Source organism: Aedes aegypti, chromosome 3, assembly GCF_002204515.2.
Source record: "Aedes aegypti strain LVP_AGWG chromosome 3, AaegL5.0 Primary Assembly, whole genome shotgun sequence".
In the NCBI taxonomy this organism is placed as follows: Eukaryota; Metazoa; Arthropoda; class Insecta; order Diptera; family Culicidae; genus Aedes; species Aedes aegypti.
Genome location: NC_035109.1, coordinates 152,744,153 through 152,771,070, shown reverse-complemented (window position 1 = coordinate 152,771,070; position 26,918 = coordinate 152,744,153). Strand labels below are relative to the sequence as shown.

Below are 26,918 nucleotides of genomic sequence, written 5' to 3'. Positions count from 1 at the left end.
TTATATCACATTGTATCACTTGGTTGTTGACGGTTTACATGACTATAATTGTTGGACATGTTCTGAACAAAACAGGGTCCTATTAATGGCATAGTTTGTTTTCGGGTGGATGACCTTTTAAGGGAAAGTCTAATCAGTTGAGCGCTCGGTGCCTGATCTGTAGGGGGACTCCTTGGTGCGGTTTCAGAATCAACTCAGATGCTAGCGGTGGCTCTTCAACGCTGTCTGGCGGTAGAATGAACTCGTAATGGCGCAAAAGCTTGGATATCACACTCTTCATTTCGTTGAGAGCGAATTTTTGACCTGGAAGAAAGGAAAGATGATTATTAACCTTTGTATACCTTACGTCTGTTTTAGACGATTTTCAAATCTACGATCAGCTTTTGAGAAGTATTTTACAAATCATGTGTCACCACAAACATTTTGATTCGGCGAATAATGAGATCATTATTCTCAAGTCATTCTCAATGACTATTTAGATTCAACCTGCACATGTTCCGAATATCCCGGTGGAAGTGGCCAAATCACAGTGATGTATTTAGAAAACATGCACGCAATATATCAAACTTCATGATTTTTTGAAACAAGACGGTCAAAAGGTCGATATATAGTGTAACACAATATTTTCTTTCTCATCCAAATTAATCATAAAGTTGTAGGCATCGCAAAAAATGTTTTGGCAAAAATATGAAAGTACTTCCCTGGAGTCATCCGTAATTTGTGCAGTCATCCAAGGTTGGCCCTGAACGGCCATTGAAGTCCAAGACAACAAATCATGGGATAGTTTTTGAGGGAATGCTGGAGTTCCGATAAGTCGGGAAATTTGAATATATAATCTGGGATTGTGGAAACAATTCTAGGACTGCGATAGAAACTTCTGGATTTCTGGGATCTTTATTTCATGGGACATGGGATTCCGGTGGGAATGCTAAAATTTCGATAGATGATGGTATTGGATATGATAGCAGAAAACAGTATGAATTCTTAGAAAATCCTGAAATTTCATTTCTTAAGATTTGAAATTATTAGAATTTCGAAAGGATTTTTGGGACACCGGTAAAAATTTTCGAATTATGGTGAGATTGATCAATTTTCGAAGTTTCTTGTTTCTGATATTTGGTAATACTTGGATTAAGATTGCATATCTGCTGAAATCTTTTTGATTTAACGGACGAGTTCCGAATTTGTAACACATAATTAGTGTGTACGTACGTAGTCACATAAAATCATTTTCATCGTTATCTTAGAAATCTCATCAGAATTCTAAAACTAAAATTTGAAAACTCTAAAGAAATTTTAGAACTTTTGTGAAATTGCCGTGATAGTAATGGTAGAAGTTCTAAAATTTAGATTGTATATTCCCATAGACTTTCTGAAACGTTGTAGCAAATTTTGAGATTCTGAAAGAAATTCCTATTATTGTAGTGGAAAGTCTTGGACTGCGTACATAACTTTAGATATTTAGATGCAAATGCTGTGATCCTCATGGTCAATCTGAGTCGGAGAGATTTATTGAGTTCCGCTAGGTGATTTCTGAAAAAAAAAAATACTTCTGAGATTTTAGAAGGAGATTCTGTAATTGGAAATACCGTTTTGACTCATGTTCCGAACACTTAAGGGCAACAGTGACTTCAAATGCATCTGATAGGCATGAAGTAGCATGTATTTGTGGACATTTTTACCTCTTCGCAAAGTTTCATCGTAAGTTTTTGGGCGTTCCGATAAAATGTTGATAAAATTTTGTTAAGAATTGTTTTTACATAAAAGTATGGAGCAAAATTTTGATTTAAATTGGATGATTTTGAATTCAAATTTGCTGTCGTTTCCTGGTAATTTGATGACATATTTTAGGGAAACGTTTCAACCAAGACTCCATAAAACCATGTTTTTGAAATATGGGTCTGTTTGGATTTCGAGACGAAACGGTATTGCGAATTTAAACTCCTTAAAATCCGGTGTTTCGATATGAATTTTTAAAATTTGGTTGAACTGCAGTGGGAGTTAGGTTTTATAATAAATCGGAAATTTTCAAAAGAATTTTAGAATCTATTTCATGCTTGGTTTTCACATTTCTAAAGGTATCTGTCCATTACTTGTTTTAATCTTTGGTGGGATATCTTGGAATCCTAAACTAGTTCAGGATTTATGGCGTGTGTTAAGAAGAATTCTTTGAATCCGAAAGTAATGTTGAGATTTGGATGGGAATTAAGCTTTCACATGCTTAAGATATAAGCTTTTAAAAGCTTCAAGTAGAAGTTTACACAAGCTTCAAGTAGAAGCCTCTACAAACTTCAAGTAGAAGCTTCTACAAGCTTTAGGAAGTAGCTTCCACAAGCTTCTGGTAGAAGCTTTCAAAAGCTTCTTGGAGCAGCTTGCATCAGTTCTTACTCCACATGCTTCTACGATAATCTTCCATAAGCTTCTTAGAGATGCTTCCATAAGCTGCTAGGAGAAGTCTCAAGAAACTGCTGCGATAAATTGTCTTTAGCTGCTTTGAAAAGCCTTCTGAATGAAGCTATCGTAACCTTGTAAGAGAAACTTCTTCTAACCTCTAGACCAAAATCCAGAAGCCCTTAGAAGAAGTATCCACATCCACAAGCTTTTGGGAGAAGCTTTCATAAGCTTCTGAAATAAGCTTTACTAGCTTCTTGACAAATAACTACCAGAAAATAGCTTCTGAGAGAAGCTTCCCAAGCTTCTAGGAGAAGCTTCTTGAAAGCTTCTAGGAGAAGCTACCCAAATTTCTTGGAGATGCTTCTACAAGCTATTGGGAGAAAATTCCACAAGAAGCTTCCCAAGCTTCTGGAAGAAGCTTCGTAGGCTTCTGTGAGAAGCTTCCTACGCTTCTGGGAGAAGCTTCCCAATCTTTTAGAAGAACCTTTCCATGCATTTGGCCCCAAGCTTCTGGAAGAAGCTTCCACAGCTTCTGGCAAATGCTTTCGATGCTTCTGAAAGAAGCTTCCCAAGCTTTTGGGAGAAGCTTCCCAAGTTTCTGGGAAAAGCTTCCCTAGTTTCTGGGAGAAGTTTTCTAAGCTTCTGGAAAAAGCTTTCCAAGTTTCAGGGAGAAGCTTCCCAAGTTTCTGGGAGATGCTTCCACAAGCTATTGGGTAAAACTTCCACAAGCTTTTGGGAGATTCTTGGAAGCTTTCCAGGCTTCTGGTAGAAGTTTCCCAAGTTTTTGGGAGAACCTTCCAAAGTTAGCAGATGAAAAAAACGAATTTAGTACTATACCATTTAATTCGCTTTGTTTATCTACTTATAGGTATTCTACTAAACAGCTCGAAGATTTATTAACTTCCCAAGTTTCTGGGAGATACTAAAAGAAACTCCAGTTATTCTAGTTGGAGTTCTTTAAATTCAATTGAACTTCCGTGTTATATTTTATATTCCGATATGTGCTATTGGTATTTGGTGGGAATCTTGAATTTATGAAATGGGGAGGAATCTTATATGGACCAAATCTGTCGAGAAGGAATGTTTCATAATTCTCTTAAGAAACTGGCATTTCATTAGAAAAGCTTGAACATCGCTTGAATTTTGGTGAGAGACTTGGATGCATGGATACATTGGCAGGTATATTTTAGATCTCGTTGCAAATTAAATTTGGCATATAGACAACAATACACAATCCTGCAAGAACAGTAATAGTCATTATTGGAGGAATGGTTGAATTCCAAGGATTATCGTTAGGAATCAAAGAATCCAACGCTGGAGTGTCTAAAATTCCTGTATCCTTGAATTTCTGTATTAAAATCCTAAGACCTTTTTAAAATTTCTACAGACATTTTGGCAGTTTTTCCGAAATTTGTAAAATACACATTATATAACCTAAACTTCCAATGCAAAGTTGCAACTATTCGAAAAATCTCAAATTTCTAACAGATAATCAGAAATTCTTAAAGAATTCAAGAACCTATCGATAACGCCAGCGTTTCTAACAAATTCCTAGGATTCCATCCACAATCCCAGGTGATATATTCAAATTCCACTTCTTATATTCCAGCATTCCCACATTAAGCTCAAAATACTCACAAGAACTTCCATTGAAATATCCACTGAAACCACAGATTGCAATCGCACATTGGAAACCCAGGATGTATTCCATAATTCCAGGATTCCTATTGAAATGGCAGAATTTATTCAAGAATCCCAGGATGATGATCAGAATCATGATATTTCCTACAAAATTCCAGATCGATATCTTTCCAGAAACTATACCATACATCTCAAATTTCATAACTAAACTCTTCCAACTGGATGCCCAGAACTCGCTCCAGATTTTTGTTATTATCAATTAATGGAATCCAGCATTCTCACCAAACAGTTTCTACCATCCGCCGCGAAACCTGAAAGATTTTTGAAGTTTCCTGTAAATCTTAAAATTCTTACTAGACTTTCATCGAAAACCCAGAATTTGTATAGGAATCCAAAGAGTTCGTACAGGATTTTTATAAATCCCTTCAGAATCCTTCCAAAATCTCAGAATACCCACCCATGGAAATCTTAGAATTGGTTTTACAGACTATGAACTTCCACCAGGATCACATACTACCAACTGGAATCGCAGGAAACCTGACCGAAATCCAAGGGAAATTGCCATTGAAATCATGGGCTCCAATCCGAATCCCTAAACTTAAAAAAAAAAATTCATAGGTTTTTCAGAATACTCATTGGAATCCAAGAATACGATTTGAATCTTGACCAAGCTAGCCTAAATCTTCAAATTCCCGCCATAAAACGAGAACTCCCGCCGATTACCTCCACTGATTCCTTTAACTATCAATAAAAAAAATCTTCAAGTGGGTGCTCCAGTAATTCGTCAGGGCTTACTCCAAGTCTGCCTCCAAGAATTCTTCCAGAAATTGCTGTAACAATTTCTTCAAAGTTTCCTTCAGGAATCCCTGTAGAATTTAATTACAAGGATTCCAGCATGCATTACCTAGGAATTACATCACAAATTCTTCGAGAAACTTGTCCAGGGATTCTTCAAGTAACTTGAGTCAAGTTACTCATCACCAGAAATTCCCCAAGGGATTTCACCAGGAATTTTATCAGTCCAAAAACTCCTTAAGGGATGGATTTCTTTAGTGATTCTTCCAATGCTTCCATCAATAATTCCACCAAAATATTCTCCAAAGATTTATTAACAAACTCGTCCAAATAAACTTCAGGAGTTCCTAAACCGATTCTACCAGGATTCTGCTTCTGCGACTCCCCCTGGAATTATTCTTAAAATATTTAAAGAGATTGCTCAAGAAATTTACTACAGGGATTCAAAGACTCTACCAGGAATTCCTCTTATCAAAAATCTTCCAGTGAATGTTATAGTGATTTTCCCAGAAATTCCTTCACAGATTCCTCCAGAAAATCCTTCAGCGAATAATTTAAACACTCTTCCAAGAAGAACTCCTGATGTAATCCCTGGACGAGTTCCAGATTTAATCTCTGAATGAACTTCTGATGTAATCTCTATAGTCTAGACGAACTCCTGATGGAATCCCTATAGTCCATGAACTCATGAACTCCTATTGAAATTTTTGGAGAAATTCCTGATAAGATGCTTGAAAAAAAAAAAAATACTGTTATAATACCCACAGGAACTACTTCAGATATCCCTAGAAGAAATCCTGATGGAATTCCTTGAGGAACTCCTGATGTAATCTCTGGAGGAATTCCGTGTGGAAAATTTGAACGAACTCTTGATGGAATCCCTGGGGAACTTATAATGAAATTCCCAGAAGTACTCTGATTGAAGCCTTAAAGGTACTCCTGATAGGATCCCTGGAAAAACACCTGATGGAATCCTTGGATAGTACATCAAGATGTTCTCCTGATGGAATCATTTGAGGAACTAGAAGATCGATTCCAGGTGGTATCTCTGAAGTAACTCCTGGTAGAATCCCAGGAAAAATTTCTGATGGAATCCAGATGGAATCCCTGAAGAAGCTCCTGGTGGAATCTACATTAGAAATCCAGATGTAATCTTCAGAGAAACTTCCGATGAAATCCCTAGAAATCCTGATGGAAACTTTGAAGGAATCCTTCGTATAATTCATAGAAGAATCTTGAGAAGTAATCCTGACTGAATTTCTGGGCGAGCTCGAGTTTAAATCCCTAGAAAAACTCATGATTCATCGTGGAACTGCTTATGGAATCTCTGTAGGAACCCTGGAGCAAATTTTGATGGAGTCCTTGGTGGAATTTCTGAAGGAATTCCTGGTGTAATCCTTACAATAACTTCTGGTGTAATCCTTACAATAACATTTAAAGTTATAATGATGGAACCCCTGGATGTATTTTCTAAGGAATCCCTAGAGGAACTGCTGATGGAATCCCGTGAGCACTTCCAGGTGAACTTTCGGAAGGATCTTGACTAAATTTCTGGGGAACACCCATTGGAATCATTAAGTCATTGCCGATGAAATCCATGAAGAAATTTTGGTAGGATTCCTAAAGAAATTCCTATAGCATTACCTGGCGGAATTTCTGCTGAAACTTCTGATGAAATTCGTGCTGAAACTCCTGATAGAATTATTGTAGGTATAATCAGTGGAGGAGTTGCTTGTTGAACTTTTGATGGAATCACTTGTAGAACTGCTGGTAGATTTGCTGAAGAAATAGGATAAAAGATTGTGGAAAAACGCTTGACAAACATAAAGAAACAACGTTTGCTGTGACACTACGACGTTGACGCTGCATAAATTCACGATAATTGCCACCCATAAAATTGGTTCATACACTGTCAAATATAACACTAAACTGGGGGCGGACTTATTGTTGGTCAAACCGTCTTCAAGATTCATCTGTGGGCTGATTTAGAGCAGGGTTTGACCCAAATGAAATAACTTCGGAATCGTTAGGTGCACTGGTTGCATAATGCATTCAAATTGAGACACATCAATTTATTTTAAAAAGATTATAAAATAACTTTTCAATAGCTGATTAAAATTTTGGAAAGCTTATAAAAAGGATCATGGGTACGTAAAGGTTAATGCAGCTCATATCGTGACTTACCAATACAGTTTCGCGGACCGGCACTGAATGGGATGTACTTGTACGGGTTGAACTTCTCCACCGAAAATTCTCCTTCGAACCGTTCCGGTATAAATTGCGATGGATTCTCGAAATATTTCGTATCTCGACCCATAAAGTAGATGCCGACAATGATATTCGCTCCAGCAGGAATGGTTTTCCCCTCGATGGTAATCTCTTCTACGCATCGACGACCAATCAGTGGCACCGACGGGAAAAGCCGAAGCGTTTCCTTGATCGCCATTTCCGTGTAGGAAAGATCATGTAAATGTGACAATTCGATCTTTTCTTTTGGATCCTTTCCAATCACCGACACAATTTCATCATAGACTTTTTGCTGTATTTCCGGGTGCTTCGCTAGATTAAACAGCGTGAAAACCACTGCCGAGGTGGTTGTGTCATGACCTTCAAACATGAAAGTATCCACTTCTTCTCTGATCTCCAAGTTGGTCAACGGTTTCCCATTGATACTAGTTCGCAACAGCATGTCGAGGAAAGCATCCTTCTTTTTGGCGCCAAACTCGTCGGATACTCCCCCCGAGTCAGTTTTACTCATGAGTTGATTTCTTCGAGAAACAATCACATTGTCTGTGTAACCATGCAGAACTTTCAGTGCCTTTCTAAGCTTTTGATAACTTGGAGTCAGGTAGAATAGTGAAGTCCTTCGGATGATATCGAACATCCGTTTGATGGAAACGTGAGCTGCTTCCTTGACCGCTCGCACATACTCGGAATCGGCATTTCGGAGGGCGTTAACTGATGTTCCCATTGCACTTTCTGAAATTATCCAAATTTTCATGCTTTCTCTTCAATTTACATCCTGTGCCCAACTCACCACAGATGACGTCCAAAGCGTACAGCAGCACATACGGGAACATATCGAAAGTTTTACCATCATCGGCATGCTTCTCCAGGACGTCAACCAGTTCAGCAGCGTTGCGGTCGAACACATCGACGAACTGTTCCAGGATCTTGAAATGGAACGCCGGAGTGATGGCCTTCCGTCGGGCGTGCCATTTGTGGCGTTTGCTCAGAAGCAAACCGTCTCCAAGCCAATTGGAGAGGTAATCGTACTCGCCAGATTTATCGGTCAAGTGTTTGTTGGTGAGAATGGTCTGGAATGTATGAATGGAATATCTTGGATCAATGGATAGAGAGAAGTTAGCAAATAAGAGTAGTATTACCTCGATCATGCTTGGATTTCCCACATACAGTGTGAATTGGGGCCCCTGCCAAAAGCGGACTACATCGCCATATGTACTGGTGAGTTTGTGGATGATTGGAAGAAATTCTGAAATCAAGTTTATATTAACCTTCTTTTGTGCTTAACAAAAGGTACAATTTCGGACTTCGGATAGTTTCTGACCCGAAAATTGAAGAAACCTGTTACATCTGGAAAAAGTCCATTTGAGACCATAACTTTGACTACCTTTATCAGTTATTTCGTAACCTGAACAATGCACATATGAAATGTGAATAAAGAGTTTTAAATCATTCCGCAATCTTACCCGGTTCCGGAAACAAAAATGATCCGAAAAGAAAAATACAATTATAGTTTTGTGTATGTGATTCATATCGATACTATTCGGTTAATGCATATTTTTGCTTATAGATACTCTAAACAGAAAACATCTTACTGGAGGACAGTCCCTGATTATTTCGGTCTAGTCAGCCAATGAAATATTCATTTTGAAAACACCCTGGGACGACCGGGAATGAAACCTGAACTCCCTTAGCATGATATTTCGTTGTAGCCGCAGTTGTTACCATTCCGCTAAGTAATAGGGTGTCCCAAAATTTCACTTTGTCAGAAAACTTGGGAACCTCCAAAGGATGTTACACTAGAGTGATGAAAATTTTAAAATTTTGGCTTTCCTATGCTTAAACGATTTTCATTATGGAAAATAGCATTCTCCCAAAGTTTGAAATGATTCGGACGAAATTTGACTGTGCATACGCCATTTGAAGTTTATATGGAAATTACTATCGAAAACGTCAAGCTTTGGTGTTCAGCCCTCTATCTCTTCGTCGTAATGTTTTATGGAAAAGTGAACAAACTCTTCTTATGTGAAATCTTCTCAGCTACAACTTTGCCCAAGACCTCATTGTTCACGCACAATGCGAACAGTGTGCAACATTTCAACCCTGATCAGTTCAGTCATCGTTTTCACCCTGTTGTTGATCCTGTCTATGTAATCCATTCCCCTCTATTCCCATTCATGTAAAACAAGCACATAAATAACCTCGAGTCGCCGCGAGTATTTCGGCTACCACCACTAACAAACACCCTTTCCTACCTGAACCACACACGCACACTACTTCACGCAACCCGTCCGACTAGCTTGAGCTCTCCATCATCACACCACCCGGACCACCGCACAATGGTCCGAGGGCGGCCAAAACCTCAAAAATCAAAGTTGTTTTATCTTTACAGTAATATTTTTCCCGACTTCTTCAACACTTCTGTTGTTCAAATCCATAGTTTGAAGCTGATTCATTGAAATTAGAATTTTTTACAGCTCTTTGAGTGGACCGTGTACATGATTTTTCAAGAAAATGAATATTTACGATCCATTTTTTACAAGCTATTTAAGAAATTAAAGAGAGCTTAAGCCGCAATGGTATCTTTAGAGAAGTTGTTTGTATATACATATAGCACACCTGAGTTGAATAAAAATTTTCATTATATTCATACAAAGTGAATTAAAGCTAAAATTGTTCAAAAAACATATTATTTTTTATAAAAGTACCCTAAGACATTAGTAGCCCGCGAATGCCCGCGATGAGAATAAGTTCATTCGAAAGCTAAAAACAAGAGCTTTTAAGTAGGGTACAAATTATTTTGCGAAAACTTGCGATAGACCACTTTCAACGCGTTTGAAGGTGTACGGAGTGCAATTCTAATTAAATAAAAATAGTCCTGTAATACGCTAGTACGTGCATTGCAATCGCAGTAGCCATGAATTGCATCCCGTCCCGAGAAGAAACGAAAAACTCGCTCCAATCTTCTTCTTCTTCTTTTTATTTCTGGCGTTACGTCCCAACTGGGACAAAGCCTTCTAAGCAGGCAGGTGTTCTTATGACCACTTCCGCAGTTATTAACTAAGGACTTTCTTGGACGATGGACCATTTTTGCATGTGTATATTGTCTGGCAGGTACGATGATTCTTTATGCTCTGGCAAGTCGAGAAAAATTACTTTACCAAAAGATCCTCGATTGGTGGGATTCGAACCCACGATTCTCAGGTTAGTCTAGCTGAATAGCTGCGCGTTTACTGCTAGGACTCTCTGGGCCCCTATGTATGCAATATATTGGTGTTATACCTTAATAAAATATTGTCTACACCTTTACTTGATATTATTAGGATATTGAACATCCTTGAATTTAAATGTGAGCTGTCACTAAATAAAATAACACAAATTATCTCGGCTTATTAAGATGGTTGAACGAAACTATTTCCTTCGAAATGCAGCCTCCAGATAAAATGAAACAAATTGGAAAAATCATTCCTTACGTGGATTTGCTTTAGCTATTAAAACAAGTATGTTAACAGACTGAAGCTAAAGACATGACATGCTGAAACTGATTAAATGGATAATACTTGCCTAAAGGCAGGGTTAGATCTGAGATATTTATGGACAAATGTGCATGAAATTTTCACATTTTTTTTTTCCGGACGTCACATGAATTTCAACATTAATTTTTGAGTGGTTTTTCCAATCACGAGTTCATCGTAGTGTTTTTTTTTACAAATTTGCAAGCGCATTTAATAAATAAGGTGGTCATTAAGACGAGATGAACATATTTACTTATGATGGTTTTTGTGTAGAGCTTCTATATCTTTGGATGAATAGTTATTATTTTTTGTGCATGGAAAAATTACTCAAAAATATATGTTGAAATTCAATTGCTGTGAAAATTTCATATCAATCTGTCAATAAATAACTGCGAATCGGCCTGCCTAAGTTGACCATTTTGTATGGAAGATTGGAAAGTTGAAAATGTATTGTCCAAACCTGAATATTCTAATTATCAGTCCAAAACAAGAAAAAATCGAAAATTAAAGTCCATAATAGTTCAATATTGCATAAAATATGTCAAATATATGATTTCAGCTAATTTGAAGAGAGTTTGAGGTTTTGTCCGACATTTGTTCTAGATCGAACCACTGTGCACCGATTGCAGCATCCAGTATGTAGTACATAAGACAGTGGAAATTTCCCACCGCAGCCATTTCACTGTGCATGCAATGAATCCTTCTACCTGCAGCCTACTTAAGGAGCTTGCGTGCACAGAATTCAGTATTCAGTTTCTAGCCGTTGTATGGCACGCGAATAAACCGTCGTAGTTCGAAAACCGATAACAAAAGCGTTTCTCTCACCGAAGCAGCCCAGCTAGTAGTCCTTTTCAGGACTGTTGTTAAGAAATCATATTCACAGTCTGAGCTATCGACACCCCAGGAATTCCTTCAGGAGAAGGAATTGGCCGATTATCCCTGGCATTCCGAAGAGGAATTGGCCGCCAAAGCAGGGATCCTCCATCCGGAAGGATTGCCCTCGTTAACTACTGTCCGTGATCGGACACTCATTTTGATTGGACGCAGGATAAATTGTCATTCATCATTCCAAAGTGGGTTTGCATTTTACATGCTTCATCAACTGTTCGGCAGGCAACAGTGGTGCTCCTGACGAGAAGAATAGATCAAAGTAATCCACGCCCGAATGTGAAGAAATGGAACAGCTGTATCGTTCTCAAGAAACGCGAAAGTTCTACGAGAAGCTAAACGCATCCCGAAAAGGCTTCGTGCCGCGAGCCGAAATGTGTAGGGATAAGGACGGAAGCATCTTGACGGACGGACGTGAGGTGATTGAAAGGTTGAAGCAGCACTACGATGAACACCTGAATGGCACGGAGAACACAGGCGATAAGGGTCATGGCAGCGGAGGAAGTGACTACGTCAGCACGGCGGATGAAGGAAACCAACCTGCCCCCACATTGAGGGAAGTTAAGGATTCCATCAGCCAGCTCAAGAATAAGGCCGCTGATAAAGATGGTATTGGAGCTGAACTCATCAAAATGGGCCCGGAGAGGTTGGCCGCCTGTCTGCACCGGCTGATTGTCAGAATCTGGGAAACCGAACAGCTGCCGGAGGAGTGGAAGCAAGGGGTCATATGCCCCATCTACAAGAAGGGCGACAAACTGGAATGTGAAAACTATCGTGCGATCACTATCCTGAATGCCGCCTACAAAGTGCTATCCCAGATTATCTTCCGTCGTCTATCACCAATAACAAATGAGTTTGTGGGAAGTTATCAAGCTGGTTTCATCAACGGCCGCTCGACAACGGACCAAATCTTCACTGTACGGCAAATCCTACAGAAATGCCGTGAATACCAAGTCCCAACGCATCACCTGTTCATCGATTTCAAAGCGGTTTATGATAGCATCGACCGCGAAGAGCTATGGAAAATCATGGACGAGTACAGCTTTCCCAGGAAGCTCACAAGACTAATAAGAGCAACGATGGACGGTGTGCATAATAGCGTGAAGATTTCGGGCGAACATTCTAGTTCGTTCGAATCTCGCCGGGGACTTCGACAGGGTGATGGACTTTCGTGCCTGCTGTTCAACATCGCGCTAGAAGGTGTCATGCGGAGAGCCGGGTTCAATAACCGAGGTACGATTTTCACAAGATCCAGCCAATGTGTTTGCTTCGCGGATGATATGGATATTGTCGGCAGAACATTTGGAACGGTGGCAGATCTGTACACCCGCCTGAAACGTGAAGCGACAAAAGTCGGCCTGGTGGTGAATGCGTCAAAAACAAAGTACATGCTGATAGGCGGAACCGAGCGCGACAGAGCCCGCCTGGGAAGCAGTGTTACGATAGACGGGGATACTTTTGAGGTGGTTGATGAGTTCGTCTACCTCGGATCCTTGTTAACGGCTGATAACAACGTTAATCGTGAAATACGGAGACGCATCATCAGTGGAAGTCGCGCCTACTATGGGCTCCAGAAGAAGCTGCGGTCGAGAAAGATTCACCCCCGCACCAAATGTACCATGTACAAAACGCTTATAAGACCGGTGGTCCTCTATGGACATAAAGCATGGACCATGCTGGAAGAGGACCTGCAAGCACTTGGAGTGTTCGAACGAAGGGTGCTTAGGACGATCTTTTGCGGAGTGCAGGAGAACGGTGTGTGGCGGCGGAGAATGAACCTCGAGCTCGCTAGGCTCTACGGCGAACCAAGTATCCAGAAGGTTGCGAAAGCCGGAAGAGTGCGCTGGGCAGGGCATGTTGCAAGACTACCGGACAACAATCCTGCAAAGATGGTGTTCGCGTCGAATCCGGTTGGCACAAGAAGGCGGGGAGCACAGCGAGCGAGGTGGCTTGATCAGGTGCAACAAGATCTGGAGAACGTGGGCCAAAATCGAGGTTGGAGAGACACAGCCATGGACCGAGTAAATTGGCGTAGCATCGTTAACGAGGTTTTATCAAATTAATTGATGTAACACTAACTAAATAAATAAAAAATAATCCACGCCCGAGAGATATGCAAATTGAATATCAACATGAAGCCACCCGGGTAGAACAGAATTGCAAAAGAATAACAAAACTTACCATTGAAATAGAATGTTTGAATAGCAAAATTTGTTCTTTGTATGTTTGAAATAAGAGATAAAATCACAAAAATAATAACTAAGAGTATATGGCATAAAAACTAAATCATAACATATTTTGCCATTGTAATAACAAAATAATAGTAAAAATATAGGCAACAGTAAATAACAAAATATGTTATTATCATGATATTGATAACAAAATAATAACTAAATAAGCTTTTCACGAGTAGATCAAAATAATGGTAATTTTAGTTCTTTGACTTTAATACCTAAATTGAGCATGATTAAAAAAGAAACTTTTTGCTTTCCTGCAACAAACATATGCATTTATGGCTATTTTGCTATTATGGCAAAATTTGATGTTGGTTTGTTCTCATGAATTATTTCAATAAAGTTTTCAAATATTAAAATAATGACATATTTTACTGTGATGGCGATGTTTGTTATTCCTTAGATATTTAATGTTTTTTTTAGTATTTTTGCACAAATAACAAATTTTACCATGATTGTATATTTTGTTTTTGATTAGTTATTACATGACTTTCAAGTATAACATACCAATGACAAATTTTGCTATGATTGTATGTTTTGCTATTGATGAGATATTAATGTTATATATTAATAACATAATAATGGTTAAACTAGATATGATTGCAAAATTTGTTCTTATTGTACCATTATTTTGTTATTCACCTCTACCCGGGCAGGCTGCTGTCAAACTAAAATTTTCGTAAAAATGATCGGAGCATGCCTGGTCATGATTTCGTCTCGCTAAAAATTGTTATACAATTTATGTAACACAGAGACCGCCAACTGTTAAGGAAAAGTTGAGATTGGTTCAAATTATGCATAAGTCTTTTACAACTGTTCTTAAATATATTTCTTACTTACAAACAGCCAGAAACTTCCTTATTAAGTTTATTTATTTGTTTTATTGTCTGTATTGAACTAATGAAGCTTTGTGTGAAATATGTTAGGTATCCGCTCTGAATGTGGTTTCCTACGTGACGAGCAAACAAACAACGGTTAGCATTAGTTTAAAAGATTGTGTTCAATTTGAACAACCTAAATATTCGAGTTCGCACCCCCTAGATCCAGGCTACTAAGTTCTACAGCAAAAAAGTATTGTTGCTCTGAAAGTAATGGAATGATCATCTCGGCTTGATTTAAACTTTGATATCAATAATAACAAATTATCCTTACGTCCCATCAAAATGTGGTCTTCGGAAAAGTAGTAGCTGGGAAGATTTTGCATAAGAATAGCTGGTTCACTTTTCCATAGATTATCATGACGAGCAGTTAGAGGACCGAACATAGAGTATTTGGCTTTTCCATAGTAATTTCCATATAAACTTCAAATGGCGTGTACACAAATTTCTTCCAAATCACTTAAAATTTTGGGAGAAGGATTTTCATTGTAATGGACACAATTTAACCATAGGGGAGCAAAAACTTCCAAACTTGCTTCAGTCTAATGTTACACACTTAATTTGGAATGATAACTATCTCTTTGCCAAAATCTTACAGCTCCGGAAGTTCCTCTAGGAGGTTTTTTCTTAAATCCGCCACATCCAGATGTGTATCGAAAAAGTTCGTACTGGTAGTTCCATCAGGAAGTTCTTCTGGTTAGTTTCTCCGGCAGTTTATTCTGGTAGTGTATCCATGAGATTCCTTCTTCTTCTTCTTCTTCTTCTTCTTCTTCTTCTTCTTTCTGGCGTTACGTCCCAACTGGGACAAAGCCTGCTTCTCAGCTTAATGTTCTTATGAGCACTTCCATAGTTATTAACTGAGAGCTTTCTATGCCAATTGATCATTTTTGCATGTGTATATCGTGTGGCAGGTACGAAGATACTCTATGCCCTGGGAAGTCGAGAAAATTAGGCGTTTCGGAATTTCTTTAGGAATCTCCATTGTATTTTCTTACGTCATTTCCATCGGAATTTCCTTTGGAATTTTCTTTGGAATTTCCTTTGGAGCTTCCATCGGAGCTTCCATCGGAGTTTCCTTTACAATTTTCTTTGAAATTTCCTTCGGAACTAAACATTTTCTTTGGAGTTTTTACGGAATTTTCTTTATAATTTTTTTTTTCCTTTGCAACATTCTGCTTAGTTTCTATTGAAATTTTCTTTGGAATTTCCTTTGGATTTTGCTTCGGCATTTTCATTTTAATTTCCTTCGTGATTAGGATCTCTTTTGGAACTTCGATTGTTTCTGTATTTCGTTAGGAATTTACTTTAGAATTTCTCGAAGGATCTTCCTTCGGAAAGTTTCTAGGAAGTTTTTCCAGAAAATGCTCGGGAGCTTCATTCAGGAGTTCCCGTCTAGGGAAATTCAAAAAGAACGGTTAAAAAAATTCTCTGTGAAATTCTAGGAGAAGTTTTTGGAGAATTTTGAGGGGGGGAAATCTCAGTAGAAATCCTGGAGGAGTATTTACGGAGTAAATCTTTGTGGATTTTTGGAAGAATTACTTGGATATTCTTGTAGGAACCTCCGGTACAATTCCTGTAGAAATTCCTCGAAGAATGACGTAGGGATTTCTGAAGGTAAGTTGAAAGGAATCCCCAGAGTAATAAATAATACAGTTTAAGGAGGAACCCATGAAAATAATCTGGAGAAGTTCCAAAGAAATTGTCGAAGGTAATTCCTAGAAATTCCGAAGGAAATTCATAAAGATATCCTCAAAGAAAATTCCGAAGAAAAATTCCAAAGAAAATTCCGAACGAAATTACAAACGAATTTACGAACGAAATTTCAAAGGAATTTCTTATGTTAGTTTCAAAGGAAATTTCGAAGGAAACTCCAGGGGAAATTCAGAAGAAAAATCTAAAAGGAAATTTCAAAGGAAATTTCGAAAGAAATCCCAAAGGAGATTAAAAAAATCAAGGCAATTCTGAAGAAAATTACTAAGGAAATTTCAATGAAAATTCTAAAGGAAATTTAAAAGGTAACTCTAGAAGAAATTCTTAAAGGAATTCCCAAAGAAATTCTACAGGGAATTCCAAAAAAATTAAATTCCTGAAGGAATTCCAAAGGAAATTTCAAAGGAAATTTTGATTCTGAAAAAAACCTTAAAAGAAAATTACAAAGAAAAATCCTAAGGAAATTCTGAAGAAAATCCCGAACGAAAGTCCAAACTATTTTCTAAACTAAATTTCTTCATTAAGGTTTGAAAAATGAGCTTTCAGTATAGTATGATAAATTTCTACTTATATTACAGTACTAGCGTGCTTGGAACATTTCTTAAAATTTCTTCATAGTAATTTCTGTAGATTTACATTGTCTTTGGGCCACCTTTAAATCGCTACCTAGAAAACTGAAAATTTCACAGAACAATATTTTCATGGTAAGGAGCATATGCGAGATTGGATTTTCAAACATTTTTAAAATTTGAATCGCCCTAGTGCAGAGCTACTTGGACACATTCATGATTCACTTTGTCATGGGGGTTTTATTGTCGACCTAATCGTCTGTAACTTTGCAAACAGAAGTACGACGCATGTTTTGGCCAAATATGAGCTCAGCTTTCAAAAAAAGAAAACTCGAAGTTAGTCCTCAGCAAAATTGCCCCGAGTGCCCCTCTGAAAAACTTCCTTTATCTGCAATTTTCCACCACCATAATCACTTCACTGGATCTATTAAAAAAACACTCCCATGCATGCCAAAATATTAAATATTGTTTCTTTTCATCCAGAGTGTCGTATTTCTCATGTATACCTAAATGAGCTAGTGTGCCATGCGATATTTCATTTCGCATCTCACAGATGATGTGAGGCACGAGATGCAGATACGTACAAAATATATCCTAATGAGCGAGTCTCATGAGAATATCTCGAGAGGCTCGTGAAATGCGCTTACTGAGTACTTTCATGCAGTTATCTTTGCCTAGTACAATAACTCCACGGAAGCACACGGCGTCGGTCTATGATTATTCTTCTTCGGTGGTAGGCACAAGTGCTAGAATCCCAAACGCGTTGAATGAAAATGGCAGCCTATTAAGGTGAAACAGTTTTTGAATCATACTTCTAAGATTGCACTGTAACTTCAAAAGCACTAATCTCGCAAAGAAAGCATCCAATAACAGCGTACTTTTTATTTTGGCTTTGTGCACTAGCAGAAAGCTTAAAATAAGAAGATTTGGATCGTTCACCAACTATTTCTCCAGTTTTGTGCCTTTGAAAACGTGAGTAGGGGGAGAAGTCGGCCATTGTGCCGGCCATCTTTGAATTCCGAGATGTTTCACCTCAAACTGCTTGCGGGCAGCCTAATCCATGGTTTAATTCCTTTCCCTTGCTTCTGAATCTTTCGCCTGCGAGTCTTAAATGCTCTATCACATTGAGATGTTGTCATGAGACGGCGCATGATCCAGTGCAGATGTGATCGCTTGAGCTAGTACATTGCAACATGAGATCTAAAAAAATGTGCCTCACCATAGCACGTGCTCAAGCGCGCGGATATTTTAGTACACTCTTGGCAAGCTGATCTCAAGCTCTTGATATGAAGCGCGTATACATTAGGGTGCCACTGAAAATCGATTTTTCGAATTTCAAAAAATGGTAGTGCTCAAAAGTTTTGTCTCCTCGAAAAAAGTCCCCATGCAAAATTTGAGCTCAATCGGAATTCATTAAGTGGACCCCCAAAGCGGTCAAAGTTTGGCTTTTTTGACCCATGAAAAATCTCCCAAGGGGGGGGGGGGGGGGGGGTACATGAAATTTCCGAAATTGAATTTTTTTTTTGATGCCAGATGTCTTAGAAATGCATGAATCGTCGAGATCTGGTGTTATTTGGTAAAATTTTTTTTTGAAAAAATCGACCTTTTGGGACTTTTTGAGTTGGGGGAGTGAATTGAATTTGAAATGAACGATTTGAATTCAATTGCTGAGAAATTCAAGGCAATAGTATTGAAACATATCCTATATCATTGTTGGCCACTGAAACCATATTAAATGTGATATTTCATTAGGGTGGTTCATTTACTTTCCATTGGGGTGGTCCTTTTTGTTAAAAAAAAATAGAATTTTAATTGAATATTGAAGACAATAGTATTGGAACATCTCTCACATTATCGTAAGCCATTTTCTACATTTAATATGTGGAATTTTATTAGGGTGGTTCACTTATTTTCCATTAGGGTGGGCCTTTCTGTCGAAAAATCATAATTTGAATGGGATATTGAAAACAATAGTATTTTATCAACTCTTTCATCATCGTAGGGCATTTCGTTCATTAGATTCGTGATATTTTATTAGGGTGGCTCACTTATTTTCCATTGGTGTTTGCCGAAAATTAAAAAAAAAATCAAGAAATTTTGAATTTGATCCTTATTTTAGCACAATAGTATTTTAACATCTCTTTTATAATCGTAGGCCATTGTCTTCATATTTGTTTAGAGAGGCTTAAAATTCCTCTGAATTCATGCGCCTCTAGTTCCATTTGATAAGCGACATCATCGTAGGACACTGTTAACATATTTCATTAAGGAGTTTCTCTCATTTTCCATTAGGGTTCATCATTTTTCGTATAGTTTGAAACCATGATTTCTCATTGTAAAAATTTCAACCTTAATATCTATAGACCGAAAGATTATGGTGTGGACTACTACATAATATTTGCGTAATGTTCGACGAAAAATGTAAAGGTAACTTTGTTAACAACAAATGAGTTTTCTAGAAAGCCTCTCATTGTTAGAAAGGTCCTTTTGAAAAGTTTTGCGTGATTTTCATTCGGAATGCAACACTTCTCGATTACTTTTTCAAATCGACGTAAGTAACTTCCATACGGTTTTGAGAAAATTAATTCAGAAGAATCATAACCTGTCTTCTAAAACTGTTTTAAAATGAATCACCTTTTTGACATTTTTTCGCCGTGTACATTGCTTAAATTTTGCATACAATAAGCTCGCATTCTAAAACTAGGGAGATCCTGTTATTTCCCACAAAAATTTTATTACAAAATGATAAGCCGATTTATTCAGTTACTTTCGACGTTTTTCTACCAGTGTAAAATCGACTCAAGTAATGTTTTGTTTCGATTCGTGGTTAAGTCACTTTGTCTCTCCATGCAGCGGAGCGGCGAAAGTAGTGGTTAGGTGGCAAAAGTTGAAAATCTTACTTTCGTCGTTTTGTAAATCCGGAAAGTAAACGTTCTAAAAGTGAAAAATCGAGTTGGTTTAGAGCAAAATGTGTAGAATTTCGTCTGCGAAACACGTAGAATCGATAAAGCAAGTTTATATGCTTTTTTGATTTGAGTCTGTTTGAATAAGTTTTCGAGACTTCACTAAGCTGAACCAGTTCGGAGTCCTCGTCTCATACAAAATCCGCTTGCTACTTCGTGATTTCAGATGCACTCATCTCAGAGATCAAGCATTGAGCATCAGTGACCTTTCCAATTTAGTTTTGCAAATTTCAAAGGAAATTCCAGAGAAAATTCTGAAGGAAATTCTAGAGGAAATACCGAAAAAAATTCCAAAGGAAATTCCAACGGAAATTCCAGAGGGAATTACGAAGGAAATTCCAGTGGAAATTCTGAAGGAAATTCCAGTGGAAATTCCGAAAAAAAATCCAGAGAAAATTCCGAAGGAAATTCCAGACGAAATTTCTCAGGAAATTCCAGAGCAAATTTCGCTGGAAATTCTAGAGGAAATTCTAGAGAAAATTCTGAAGGAAATTCCAGAGAAAATTCGGAAAGAAATCCCGAAAGAAATTCCAGAGGAAATTCCAGAGATAATTTCGAAGAAAATTCTAGGGGAAATACGGAAGGAAATTCCGAAGGAACTTCCAGAGGAAATTCCGAAGGAAATTCTAGAGAAAATTCTGAAGGAAATTCCAGAGAAAATTCGGAAGGAAATCCCGAAAGAAATTCCAGAGGAAATTCCAGAGATAATTTCGAAGAAAATTCTAGGGGAAATACGGAAGGAAATTCCAAAGGAAATTCCGAATGATATTCCAGAGTAAATTCTGAAGAAAATTCCAGAGGAAATTCCGAAGGAAATTCCAGAGAATATTTCGAAGGAAATTCCAGAGAAAATTCCGAAGGAAATTCCAGAGGAAACGAAAATTTTAGAGGTACTTCCGAAGAAAATTCCGAAATAATTTCAAAGCTCCAAAAAAAATTCCAAATGAAATTTCGAATCAAATTTAGCATGAAGCTTCCGAAGGAAACTCCAGAAGAAATTCCGAAGAAAATTGCAAAGTAAATTTCGACGAAAATAACGTAGAAAATTCCAAATCAAATCCCGAAGGTAGCTCGAAAAGAAATTTCAAACGAAATTCCAAAGCAAATCCCGAAAGCAATTCCAAAGCAAATTCAAAAGGAAATTCTATAAAAATAAATCCGAATGGATTTTTGAAGGATGTTCCGAAGCAAATTCCAAAGAAAACTCAGACGAAAATTTCGCAGAAATTTCCAAATGAAATTCCGAAGCCAGCTCTAAAAGAAATTGCAAAGGAAATTCCATAAGAAATTTCAAAGGAACTTCCGAAACGAATTACAAAGGAAATTCCGAAGGCAATTCCAGAAGAAATTCCGAAAGAAATCCCATAAAAAAATTCAAAGCAAATTCCGAATGAAATTCAAACAGGAATTTCTAAGGAAATTTCGAAGAAAAAATCACAGCTCCAAAAGAAATTCCATAGGAAACTCGATTGAAACTTTCAAAATATAAGGGAAATCCCAAAAAAAAAAAAAAAAATAAAAATAAACTGAATAATATTCTAAAAGAAAATCTGAAGCACATTCCAAAAGACATTCCGACGACAATTCTGAAAAATATCCAAAGCATATTCAAAAGGGAATTTCTAAGGAAATTCCAAAGAAAATTCCAAAGCAAATCCCGAAGCAAATTGCAATGAAAAAAGGAAGTTAAAAGGAAATTTCGTAGAAAATTTCTAAGGAATTTTCTATGGAATATCCAAAGCAAATTTGTAAGGAAATTCTAAAGAAAACTCTGTAGAAATTCCAAAGAAAATTGTAAAGGAAATTTCTAAGAATATTCCGCACTTAATTTCAAAGGTCCAAAAGAAATCCCATATGAAATTCCGAAGAAAGCTCCAAAGAAAATTTCGAAGGAAATTCCAAAGGAAATTCCAAAGTAAATTCCAATGCTTCGAAAGAAATTCCAAATAATATTTCGAATACAATTCTGAAGGAAGCTCCAAAGATAATTACACAGGAAATTCCGAAACAAACTCTAGAAGAAATTCGGAAGGAAACTCCAAAGCAAATTTCAAAGGAAACTCAAAAAGAAACTCCGAAGTAAATTTCGAAGAAAATTCCAATGAAAAGTTCAGAATGAAATTCCGAAGGACACTTCATAGGAAATTTTGAAGGAAATACCGTAAAATCGGTTGTAATTGATCAGAAGGGTGAAATTGATCATCGTATTCCACGATTTTATTTATTCCTAATGGAGCACAAATGTCAATGTAACCTGCAGTAAATGAACGTTGTTTGTCGTAACTATTGTCGAATTGTGTGTTGTGAAGTTTTTTTGCGTTAAAGAATGTTTATTAATATGAAAATAATGTAAAATTTCAAAATTTTGCATGGGGACTTTTTTCGAGGAGACAAAACTTTTGAGCACTACCATTTTTTGAAATTCGATGGCAACATTTTTCCCATACATTCCATTGGCACCCTAGTATACATGATGTCTGCTTTCATCTTCAGCTCACTTGAGCAAGGTAATTTTTTATTCGCCAACACAATCAAAACTTCCAGCGAGTTTTTTGTGAAAGATTGTGACTTTCACTTGTTTAGTTTTGTTTGAAAGTACACGCTAAAAATTTTCATTTAAGACAAGACAAAGTTTTTGTTGTTTAAACTTTTTTCCTAAAGGTGAAGATGAATCGAAGCCAACATTCAAATTTTCATGAGCACAAATCTGAAGAACCACCGAAAATTTTAAGTTTTCATCTCAAACGGATGCTCTGTTCTCTAGATTTGTGCTCCCGAAATTTTACGATTTGGCTTTGTTTCATCTTTACCTTAAGGTGAAACATCTCGGAATCCAAAGATGGTCGGCACAATGGCCGACTTGTGCCCCTACTCATGATTTCAAAGGCACTAAACTGGAGAAATAGTTGGCTAACGTTTCTGATCTTCTTATTTTAAGCTTTCTGCTAGTGCACGAAGCCAAAATAAAAAGTGTACTGTTGTAGGATTTGTGCATTTGAAGCTCTAGTGCAATCTTAGACGTTGATTCTAAACTGTTTCACCTTAAAAGTGCGTATCTCACTATGTAAGGACGGTTGGTAGCTGAGACGAGACTTGCGAGGACCCCCATTAAACGTCAGATTTCTCATTCCACCATTTTGAAATGCAAAGTGACAGCTGGCGAGTTTGTTTTGGCTGTTTGGATATCAGGTGCATGGCGTGACCAGGGATGGGAAATGTACTGTAGCAAACATTTACCACCTCGACATTCACATTTTTCTACACGACCATCAAAATCCAAAGCAAACCATGACCGTTCAAAACAAAAAATGTCACGGCTCTTCAAAACTGTAATCTTCTTTTTCGCAACGTTTTTTCAAACCCGAATGCGAAATGACTCGAGCACAGTGGTGCTCGATAAAGGCAGCATGAAATTCAACTTGTTTATATGTATCTCAACGGAATGATTATGCTCTTGCTGTTAGCGCATATAGATTTCAATTAGTTGAAAACACAAGCGAAGTATGAGCGATTGAATTATTTAACATTTTTTTCAATCATTCACCTCGAGATGGCTGCCCGAAAACAGTCAAAGTGGAGAGACAAAAAAAGTCAAGCAGTGTGTGAACCGTTGGCAACACCTGATGGTATTGATGCTGCTGCTGCTTTGTGTTTTGGTTGACTGGCAGAATCGATGAACTGTGGCAAATTGTGATCACAGATCCCAAGCCTGGGCGTGACAAAGAACAGTATCGGACATATAAAATGCACAAAAGCCGTTTTTCCATACAAAATGGTCAACTTCAGAGAGCTATATCTCCGCCGTTTCTCAACCAATTCTTTTCATTTTTTTCTGGGACGAACTACAAATTTCCTCAATTTTCGAAAACTGTTGTAAAAGTTTTGTGAAAACTATTGATCCAAAGTTACAGATAGGTTGAATTTTGACATAAAAAATGCACCAAGACACAAAGTGATGTAGCAGAAAAACTACGCGTCGTAGCATCTTGGTGTCTTAAGACTCTTCAGACTCTGCCCGCAATGAACTAATACTCTTAAGTTAAGAGTATTAGTTCATTGCGTGGTATGGACCAAATGCGCTGAAGACGTCGAAAAGATACGACGCATAGTTTGTCTGATACATTACTTTTCATCTTGGTGCATTTTTATGTCAAAATTGAACCTATCTGTATCTTTTAAACCAAAAATTTTCACACAACTTTATCAATAGTTATCAAAAATTAAGGTAATTTGTAGTTCGTCATAGAAAAAATGAGAAAAATCGGTTGAGAAACGGCGGAGATATAGCTCTCTGAAGTTGAGCGTTTTGTATGGAAAAACGGCTTTGGTGCATTTTATATGTCCGATACTGTAGGTATAGAATGTTTCTTTTACACCCATATCTGTGTTAAATGCACGGTAAAGTATCTGAATTCCTCTACTGGGTAATGTACTGATGATGACTATGAACTTACGAGTTAAAGTTACAAGAAAACAACCGTCACCGTCAGTCGGCAACACCGTGGCACATCCTCTCTTTCATCGGTGGACCGTCGGTGGTGGGTGGCTTTCAACCGCAGAACTATTCGAAATTTCCACATTTACATTTACATGGGCCTTCCTTAGCCGACTGGTTAGAAACCGCGGCTACAAAGCAAAGCCATGCTGAAGGTGTCTGGGTTCAATTTTCGGCCGGTCCAGGATCTTTTCGTAATGGAAATTTCCTTGACTTCCCTGGGCATAGAGTATCATCGTACCTGTCACACGATATACGAATGCGAAAATGGCAACTTTGGCAAATAAAGCTACCAGTTAATAACTGTGGAAGTGCTCATAAGTACACTAAGCGGAGAAGCAGGCTCTGCTCCAGTGAGGACGTAATGCCAAGACGAAGAACCACATCCACTGGAAGCCCATAACATCCATCGAAAACCCTAAATTGCTTTTGATTCCAATATCCTTTACTAGAATCGAAGAACTCCAACTGGAACTCAAGATTTTCTACATGCATCTTAAGATGATTCCCAGATTTTCTACATGCATCTTAAAAATCCCAGAATTCCTTTCGGATTTAGTATAGTAGCCCTAAAAGCGTCATCCGGATTCTCAGTAATATCTTCAAAAACTCAGGATCCTCACCCATTTGAAATCACAAAACTCCCAACGGATGCGATACTTCCTGTTGAGCTCGCACCTGGTGCATGCTATTCTGATACAAGAATTCAGATGACTGATGATGATGACATAAATATAGCCATCTATAAAAGCACTTTTAAATAAATGCATATTCACTGTTGTTCCGATCAGTAGCAGAAGGACCAGAAAGGTCATTGTAAGCCAGAAAGAAAATCCTTTATCATTTCGATGTATGTTGGTCACGTCCTGAGATATCTTTAAAATAAAAGTTTCAAGCTTACTAGCGCCGGCTGGTGGCAAAATTTTGAATCAACTATCTCGAGCTTTGATAGTCCTTGAGTTACTGAACAACTTTGCTGAAGACGCCATATTTTTTAATGGACAGATTCCTGAGATATCTCCATAACAAAAGTAAGAGTGTTATGCCCACGAGTGCCACCCAACCGTCAAATTCAATGAGGCACCATCACATAGTATAATCGTACCTGCCACACGATAGACGAATGCCAAAATGGCAACTTTGGCAAAGAAAGCTCTCAGTTAATAATTATGGAAGTGCACATAAGAACACTAAACTGAGAAGCAGGCTCTGTCCCAGTGAGGACGTTATGCCAAGAACAAGAAGAAGAAGAAAACGCCCTCCAAGAATATGATACTGGTTCAATAAAATTTTAATTGAGGTTTAATCAAGAAATGTTGCGAATCGAAGAAATCTGAGCTTTGAAGCCAAACCTCAAATTTTCAAGAGCACAAACATAGAGAACTAGACAGCGGTTTGAGCTGAAAACTTAATCGATTGGTCACACGCTGGTGGTGGTGGCTGTTTAGTTCTCTAGCCGTGTGCTCTTGAAAATTTGAGCTTTGGCTTCGATGCATCTTCACCTTAAAATAGAAAACAAAACGTCCACCATTTCGCGCCAAATCGTAATCCGAGATTTCAATCAAGTTTTATGGATGTGTAGACATTTATCAACAAATCATCCATACAACACTTTTTGTAGGGTTTAACAATTTTCTATAATATTATTTCGTAAAAAAATCGGGAAAAAGATTGTCCCTTTTCAAATCATAGGCTAGATGAAATCTGAAAGGATGCTGCCAATATTTGTTCGAGTTTGCGCGAAATACGTCATATTCATTCAAATTCAGAACATAAAAACGCAGCCACATTATTCATGATTTCACAGAACAACATTTGATGTTATTTGCAAGAATGAAAAAATATAAACCCTGTCATCAGGAAATTATGTTGGTCACATCAGAATAATATTCACGTTTTACACGCGAGCCGCACAAATCCTTCTCGAGGGTCGCATTGCTTTGATCGCTGCCATACAGGCTTGGTCTACAGAAAATACTAATCTCACTGTTTTGACTGATGTCTTCTACGTTTAAGTAGATACGAGATAGTACAATTTGCTTCTTGTTTGTTCAGTTAGATAGTTAGTTAGTTCTTGTTCAGAAGTTGTCGATTTTACTGTGCAATAACCATTCAGAAACTGGTAAGTTTTGGCCCCTAATTCAGATAAGTATTGTTGACTCTCTGTCCATGGTATCAGTAGCGGGTTAATTTATGTTTTCACTATTGGCAAAGTTTCGTTTTAACACACAAAAGAGCATCGAACTCTTTCCTAAGGACATGCATTGTATTCCTGACCACCACTGCCATTAGTAACAAGACATCACTTCATTCACTAACCGTCGGGCTGTTTGTTGAGAAACCACAGTCCATTCCCCAGGATCGGTAAGGCCGGTGGGCCAGCATACTGTTGTGCCACTTCCAGTGTTCTCGCGAACTTCCGATAGATTACCACCGCCACAAACCCAACCGTCAAAAGCGATAAGTAAATCCACATGGTTTCCACCGTGCGCGCCCCGCGTTCTGGACGTTGGATTAAGTAGATCGTCAGTTTAATCCGCGGCGAAGGACCAATCATTCGTCACTAAGGGAACTGGAAGCTCCACAGGCAGG

At 37.9% G+C, this 26,918-nt stretch overlaps 1 protein-coding gene across 1 annotated transcript; it reads right to left on the bottom strand.

Moving 5' to 3' along the window:
• Positions 1-26,918, bottom strand: LOC5569662 (cytochrome P450 4d1). Its single transcript, XM_001652876.3, has 5 exons — positions 26,646-26,918; positions 8,217-8,323; positions 7,868-8,147; positions 7,015-7,809; positions 1-303 (listed from the first exon to the last, which is right to left on the bottom strand). Exons 1-5 carry the CDS (start codon positions 26,881-26,883, stop codon positions 134-136), a joined length of 1,590 nt encoding a protein of 529 aa, XP_001652926.3. The 5' UTR covers positions 26,884-26,918; the 3' UTR covers positions 1-133.

Bases quoted from the DNA above. Each gene is read 5' to 3' on its own strand.
- LOC5569662 (XM_001652876.3), bottom strand. From the start codon at position 26,883: ATGATTGGTCCTTCGCCGCGGATTAAACTGACGATCTACTTAATCCAA. The intron at 8,148-8,216 runs GTAATACTACTC...CATACATTCCAG, and splicing joins GAAATCCAAGCATGATCGAG to ACCATTCTCACCAACAAACA. The intron at 7,810-7,867 runs GTGAGTTGGGCA...GGATAATTTCAG, and splicing joins CGCTTTGGACGTCATCTGTG to AAAGTGCAATGGGAACATCA.